The sequence below is a fragment of the Onychomys torridus genome, chromosome 4 (genome assembly GCF_903995425.1).
Source record: "Onychomys torridus chromosome 4, mOncTor1.1, whole genome shotgun sequence".
NCBI lineage: Eukaryota > Metazoa > Chordata > Mammalia > Rodentia > Cricetidae > Onychomys > Onychomys torridus.
The window spans coordinates 63,502,400-63,510,574 of NC_050446.1; the positions used below are offsets into that span (position 1 = coordinate 63,502,400).

General features: G+C 34.5%; 1 protein-coding gene across 1 annotated transcript; it reads right to left on the reverse strand.

Annotated features, from left to right (window-relative positions):
- Positions 1-2,816: 2,816 nt before the first annotated feature.
- Positions 2,817-3,743, reverse strand: LOC118582770 (olfactory receptor 5W2-like). The gene has a single exon (XM_036185865.1). It carries the CDS (start codon positions 3,741-3,743, stop codon positions 2,817-2,819), a length of 927 nt encoding a protein of 308 aa, XP_036041758.1.
- Positions 3,744-8,175: the final 4,432 nt, after the last annotated feature.

Genomic DNA, 8,175 nt, shown 5'->3' on the forward strand with positions numbered 1-8,175 from the left:
TGTACCTCTGCATTCATGAACAGGGATGAATCTTGCTGGCAGCCAAATTTTGTAACCTAAGAATAAGCCCACTGTTACTGAAACTAAATTGCTTGCAATGTTAAAACTTGGTTTTGCCTTATATATCTTAGGACCACAGCTAAACAGAAGAGAATGAGATACTACTATTTGATGATAACAAAACAGTCTAACAAAGGGTCGGTCCTTATCTAAGTTCTAGCCAGGTTAACAGAGACCATTTTAAGAATATATGCCTAACCTTTATTTTACTAATATTGGTAAGCTGTAACTGGCTGGGGAAAATGTATGTCCAGTTTAACTTATTGAACCTCAACATTTGTTTAATTAAGTTATACCTAACATATTTTGTTCCCCCAATCCTTAAGTACCTTTAGAGATCTGAGAATTTAATACAAAAAGCTTTTTTATGATAGAGAGACATGCCAGATCCTGGCAGCATCCTGTGTCTGCTCCAAAAAAATGCATGGCCAGAGCTCCCACCTAGAGGTATGCTTTAGATGTGGCAATACTAGCCTTTGAGAAAAAAAAAAGAAAAGAAAAGAAAAAAAAAACCTGCCTTTTACCTCAACCACTGCCTAGATCCTGCCCACACTGGATAAGAGGACACTGGAGGATTGATTACCCCATGCTGTGAAGTCAAAGTGAGTAAGTTTCCCCAAATTCCTACTCCACAAAAATATCTATCAGATCCTCTAGACTTAGCAACTAAAAGCAAGCACTGTTTCTGGGACTTGTGCCCCCATAACAACCATGGAGAAACTTGAGACTGCCTAGGTAGCTGGAAAAGTTTCTTCCATCTGTTTATTTACTTATCCTTCTCAGATCTGATAGTGTTTGATGACCAGGGTATTAATGGACTTGTCAGTTTTACAGCTCTCCCCTCCAACCCCAAGGCTACAAGCACCTTGGTAGCTCATTAGTAAGTTTCATGTTAAAAGTACAGACAAGTATGCCCTATCCAAAGACTTCATGTTACAGGAAAAACGGGTTTCAGATGTAACTTCAGAGGTTCAACATTTTAGCACTGATAAATGCAGTTCTGATAAACTGATAGAGCACTGACTACAAAGTTTTCAGGCGTCCTTAAATTTGTAGCCTTTTGCTGTGACACCAATATATAAATCTGTTCCAGCTGTTTAGACACTTGCAGGTTCCTGCACAGGTCCACTCCTTCTGCCAGACTCCTGCCAAGGCCAACCCATGGGGGGATCCTCCAGATATGCCAGCCCCTGTACCAGCTCTGAGGATGACAACAGGGCACACACTGGCAGGTTAACTTCACCCATATGCCCACTCATGAAAATGTTGTTATCTCCTAACTTGTTGTCACTCTTACAGGATGGATAGAGACATTTGCCACCCCAAAGAAAAAGCAGATGTGATAACTCCTTTACTCCTGGAACACATCATCCCTTAATTTTGTGTGCTATCCCCTGAGATCCTGGAACATCTAGTATGAACTCTTTAGATTCAAGAGCAGATATGCTCTTTTGTCTGGGTCATTCAGCCTTGCCTATTCTGTACAACCAAGGCACTTCTCCATTCCATTCTTTCTGGCAGTTGTTACTCTTCCCATGGTTAGCCTCGTCATGGGGCCAATGATAACAATCTATTTTTCTTCTAGCAACCTGCCTTCTCAGCTCCCTTGAGGAACAGATGCCTGAGGTCTCCAGGATGACAGCTAACTGAATGTTTCTTCACTCACACCTCTCACTGTGCATGACCATCCCCCTCTCCACTTCATCCCAAGTCAGCAGGAAGCTGTCTAGAGATCTTGGTACCCCTTATTCTCACTTCACTTGCAATCCATAACTCACCTTTTTATAATAAATGAAAAGGGAGGAATGCTAGCATTTAAGCATTACCTGGCTGGCCCATTGTGAACCTTGCTAGTAATCAGGCAGTATTTTGGCCCCCTCAGGGTCCTGGCAACACCATCCTACATAGCCCCATTTCTGTAGCCCATTTTTGCATGTACCAAGCTCCCTTTAAAAGGTGGGCTCTGCTCACCATTCTCTCTCTCTCTCTCTCTTCCCACACTTGTGACCTCAGTTTCTTCAAAGCACAAAATTGTTATTTGAACATGTTTTAGTACTCTTCCAAAAGTGTGGCAGATAGGGGTGAGTTTATTTCAGATTACTCATTATTGCTTGCTGCTGTTACTCAACTGTTTAAATTATCCTTTAATGCCTCTATTGAAAAACATGTTTTTGCCATATATTGCTTGGTCTTGTGTACATACCCAATTTGAACTCATGAAAACCTTACTCCTGTGATTTTATTAATACTTATAGTATAAATTCTTTGATGCTCTGAAAAGTTGACTATTGCATGAGATTTAGTTCTCCTCATTGATTGGCTCTATTCTCTCAGGTCCCACTGACTCTAGAATGGTAACAAAGTCTACATAATTTATAAGTATACAGTAATTGTCCATATTTCATCTATATATAATACTCACCTCTGGTTAAATTTTTAAATTTTCCTTGAAAACCATTTAAATGTGTAAAAAGCAATGAATAAATATTCCCCATACCAAGTTTAAATTGACATTGAGTGAAAGGATGGACACATACAACTTGAGTATAATTGAAATTGTTAGGAAAATTTCCACAGACAGAGAATAGAATAAAGTATTTGGGAAAGTTAAGCATAGATATGAACAGTGATTTCTTAAAATTAGTTGTGAAACAGTAATATATTTTAGTAAATTTGTAGTGATACAATATCTTTTATATGTACAATGAAGATTGAATTAAAAGTAATAATGTACAGATTATATGAGAAATTGTCCATCACCTTTTATTGTTCAGTTTCTCCAGAGCCTTTTTCACATCCTTGTTCCTCAGGCTGTAAATCAGAGGGTTCAGCATGGGAATCACCAAAGTGTAAAATAGTGATGTCATTTTGTCTTGATCTAAAGAGTAGGACGAACTTGGCCGAAAATACATGAAAAGCATAGTACCCTGGAAAATTGCAACTGCAGTCAAGTGGGAGGCACAGGTGGAGAAAGCTTTGAATCTCCCCTCAGCAGAGCTGATCTTAAAGACTGATGAGATGATGTAGCAATAAGAGACAAGAACTCCTGAAATGGTACTCAACTCAATAAACCCAAAAATTGTAAATATTGCTAACTCGTTGGCCTCTGTATTTGAGCAAGATATTAATAGAAGAGGAGGAACATCACAGAAGAAATGGTTGATCTCATTGGATCCACAGAAACATAGGCGGAAGGTCAGGGTTGTATGTATCAAACCATCTGCTGTTCCCACCAGGTAAACCCCAGCTACAAGCAGGGAGCACAGCCTGTTTGACATGTTTGCTGTGTAAAGCAAGGGGTTGCTGATAGCCTGGTACCTATCATAGGCCATCACTGCTAGCAATAGACACTCAGAATCTGCAAAGACACAGAATGTCAAGAACTGCAGAGCACAACCAATAATAGGAATTGATTTTTCCTCAGCTAAAAGATCCACTAGCATCTTGGGTCCAATTGCTGTGGAATAGCAGAGGTCACAGAAAGAGAGGTGGCTGAGGAAGAAGTACATGGGTGTGTGGAGCTGAGACTCCACTCTAATTAAAATGATCATCCCAAGATTGGCCAGAAGATTAATGAAATAAACAAGTAGGAATGTGATGAAAAGGGCTATTTTCATGTCAGAGCTATTGGTAATTCCCAAGAAAATGAATTCATCCACAGAGGAGCAGTTTTTCTTGTCCATTTTCTTAGAAAACATCTTAAAAATTAAATATATGTATTTACTTATATATATGTTCAAAGTACATTTATTGTGCAGAACATTATTTTATATCTAATTTATTATTGTCCCCCAAAATACATACTTCAATCTTCAATTAAGATTATATTATTTAATTTTAATAATTTATCTGACATAACAATTAATAAGCTCTGGAATCAAGAAAGCATTCTTGACAAATATCAAGCTGTACATGTCAGTTTCCCTAAAATAGACTACCTTGACAGAAAAACCTTTAAAGCAATATAAATTTTTAAGTTCATGAAACTAAATGGCAAGATATTGAAGTTCTCAGTATACTTCACATTTAAATATACTTGAAATTATTCCTAAAAATCAATTTTTTATAAAAAATGTGAATTTTGAAATGAGAACCATATTCCTAGTCAAAATAACTACTAAAACCTTCTAGTATTTATGAGCAAAGTATCTGTTACTATACAGTAAGTAACAAATAATTGCTGATTACTTTTCCTTTCAAATATATGTGATTGTTAGGCCACCATATGTATTGACTATTTGTCAATAGCTTTTGAAACCAAAGAGTAAATCTCCTCATTTAATGGAAAAGGCTAAAAGATAGACTAAGCAGCATGAAGTCACACGTGTATATGCACAGCTGCAGATATTGTATATTTAGTGTTTAATGATGGAAGCAACATTAGGACAAGTAAAGACTACCAAGACGTATGGCCTCATGTGTTTGTGCAATTACGTGAAATTTTATGATTTGCCAAGTGTGAGTAAATTAGTTAATATATGAGTAGTTAACAATGATATGTAGCTTACTGAGATTTGAAATTTACAAATTATTATTCAAATAAAATATTTAAATAATATTTACCTTAATAAAGGTCTATAAAGTGGTAGTCAAACCTACAGATTAATAAAGTACAGGCTTTCAATTCATGTATGTATCTACACATAGGTTGAAATGAATAAAGAATAATTTCTGATAATCTATTAAAGGAAAATAGTTAGCATATGGTTTTATAGATACTAATAAGTGCAGTCAGAATCTTAATGTTCTGATTATAAAATGGTGTTTTCTTTAGATTTTGAATATGCTTACCCAAGTAGATTGTCTAGTTGACTGAATAAAAAAATATTTTTATCTTTTCTGAAAAGATAATTTATAATGATATATTTTTGGATTGGGGATCTCAGGAGCTTACCTGAGGTGAGTTTGTCTTTGGTAGCAGAATATGAGAAGATAGCATTTTGTTATATCATGTATCCCTTGGGACTTATGTCCCTGCAGCCTTTATAGTTTGATGATAGGGAAACATGTGATTAATTCTACTCATGGTCTTTTATTCCCTTGTGAGTATATGAAGTTCCTCATTAAAGATGAAACTACAGTTTCTTACTATTGTCATGAACTTAATTTGTCAGAGTGAATATTTCAGTTTAATTTTATGTTATAAAATATATAGAACTTGTATATATAATATATAGCAAAATATAATCTATATTTTATTTACTGAAACAGAATCTAATGAAAATGAAATCTCCATCCTATAAAGTCATTTATAACACATTAAGTGTTTATTTCATATTCCAATTTTAAACACTTCAGTGATTTAGTTGCTGTAACTACTTTTGAATAGATTATTGGTATACAATTTATATATTATTCAATGGACACTTTATGGTGAACCAATTGATTGATTCTTAATATATTCACACATTTTATGCTATTTACAGTACTCTCTTCTAGAATAATTTCTAGCATATGACCTATTGTGATTGCTACACTATATTCTTCTCTTCCAGTTCTTGAGAAATTTTATAAATGTTCTTTTCATCACTACAAATAGTGAAACATCTATGTTACTATTAAATCTAACAGAAACAGAAGTTTGAAGTATCGATTCAAATATGCTGTCATAAAAGTAATGTAAAGTTGGTGGCTGGAGATATGACAGCTTGGTGATTAAGAGCACATATTATTCTTGTAGAGACTGGGTTAGGAATTTAATACAACTATGATGTTTCTCAACCATCTGTAACTTTAATTCTGAGAATCAGAAACCTTCTTTTCTCCATGTGCACCTGGCATACATGTGGTACACGTACAAAGATAAACAAAACACTTGTGCACATTTAACTTTTTAAAAGCCTGAAAAAATTTTTTAAAAAGCCTAAAAACTAATTCCATAAACAGTAGTATAAACCTTAATGGATTATCTTAGGAGAAATTGCATTTAGTTAGATTTATTATCATAGTAATCATAGTGAATTCAGAGGGAAGTGAATTAAAATTGAGATCACAATTTCTCCTGCTACACGCACACACACACACACACACACACGCACACACACACACATTAGTATTCTAATAATGAACTGCTTTTAAATAGTTTTATCATTATGACTCAAATAATATTTTATATGATTTATTCAATTTTAACAAAATATCTACTGTAGCAGATACCTAAGAATGTAAAAACAATGATTCACTGCGATATTCCAGCCAGAAATGACATTTTCCTTAAAGCAAATGTATTATTTTCTTTTGTTATTAAAGTAAGAAATATGAAAATCCCTCTTCCTATTACAGCTCTGTCTGCAGTTTAGCAATGGGCATATGTTTTAATATGTATTTCCCTAACTGCTAAAGCTGATGAAGCTTTTTTGAGTTGTTAGTTACATTCCTATCTTTGAGATTTCCTCTGATTAGACTCACCCCATATGTAATTGGTTTTTTCTCTTCTTGACTTTAGCATTTTTTTAAACATACAAGGGCTTTATTGCAAGAAAACTGAGTTTTAATCTGATTTTCTGACAATCAATAGTCTCATAAATTAACTTCTGATGTGTTCTTTTTGTCTAGCAATCATTGCTCAAAATGCCCATCATGCTTTTAAGACAAAGCAAGCTGGAAATGGTAAACTACTTCACAATATAAGGTTAATAGTATAAAGAGTGTTCTTTATCTGGAAGATTGTACCTGTTCCTCTCACAGGTCAAGATTCTGGTTTTTGAAATGTATCTCTTTAAGTGATTTTGTTGATGATGAACAAGTTCATCAAGCATTTTCTCACAGCAGAAGATCTGGCTGGGACAGTTAGCATTTGAGGACCTAAGATAAGACTTTAGCATTTTTTTTTTGTTATTGTTTTGCTTTTAGTTTTTATTTTTTGGAAGGCAATTTCCTTATATATTCCAGATACTAGTCCTCTGTCGTGTATATAGTTGGGACACGTTTTCTACCATTTGGTGAGCTTTCTCTTCACTTGGATGATTGTTTTCTTAGAAGCTTTTGGATTTTATGATTATATTTTTTATTCAAATTTTGTCAATTTAGCTTCAATTCCTGAACAAGCAGAATCTTCAAGCAATTCTTCCTCTCCTTCCCTTACCTATATTTTGGAAGGTACTGCCTTTGTTTCTTATAGCAATTTCAGAATTTCAGGTTTCAAACTTAAATCTTTGATTCATCTGGAATTAATTTTTGTACAATAATAAAGACAGGTCTGATTTTATTTTTCTGCATTTGGACACATGGCTTTTCAGAATCATTTGTTGAAAATAGTGTCATTTCTCAGGTTTATGTTTCTGGCTTCTTTGTCAATTATCAGATGATATAAGTTAGGAGTACGTGTGATTAGATATTCTATTTGATTGCTTTCATCTGTATGTGAATTTTGTGCCAGGACTGTACTGTTTTTTTTATTGCTATAACTCTATAAAATACATTGAATAATGGATTGGTAATATTTCATCATTATTTCTGAGCTATCTGGAGTCTTATGTAATTCTGTTTCAATTTTAGCGTAGTTTTCTTTTTGTAAAGATTGAAATAGAGATTTTTGATTGAGAATGTGTTGGATTTGTAAACTACTTTTGGTAGACTTGTCATTTTCACAATATTAATTGACACAATGAGAAACTGTGTAAAAATGTGTTACAGATGAAGTTAAATAATGAAACCTCAGCTAAAATTACAAAGAAGAACATCACAACACCATAAAATACATTCTACGTTGCTGGAGAGACGGATCAGTACTTAAGAGTATATGGTGCCCTTGCAAGCTCAGTTTCTAGCTCACAAATCAGGAGCCTCACTACCTAATATTACTGTAATCATAGGAAACCCAACACTATTTTTCAGATTCTGTGGGCACAATTTATGTCTCTGTACAGCATAGTATATCTCTGACTCTTTTCCATGCTCTTGAGAATCTTTTCCTCATATTGAGTTATCGTTTCCAGCCTTAATATGAGGATTTTGCTTTGTCTAATTGTATCTTATTTTGTCCTGATTGGCTGTTGTCTTTTGGAAGGCTGCTGTTTTTTTCTGAAGAGGAAATGGAGGGTGAATGGGTCTGGAGGAGAAGAGAGGTGTGGGAAGGTAGGAGGAGTAAAATGAGGGGATCTGTGGTTGAAAAGT

What these genes read in the sequence shown, in the direction of transcription:
- LOC118582770 (XM_036185865.1), bottom strand. Translation starts at nt 3,743, where the DNA reads ATGGACAAGAAAAACTGCTCCTCTGTGGATGAATTCATTTTCTTGGGA.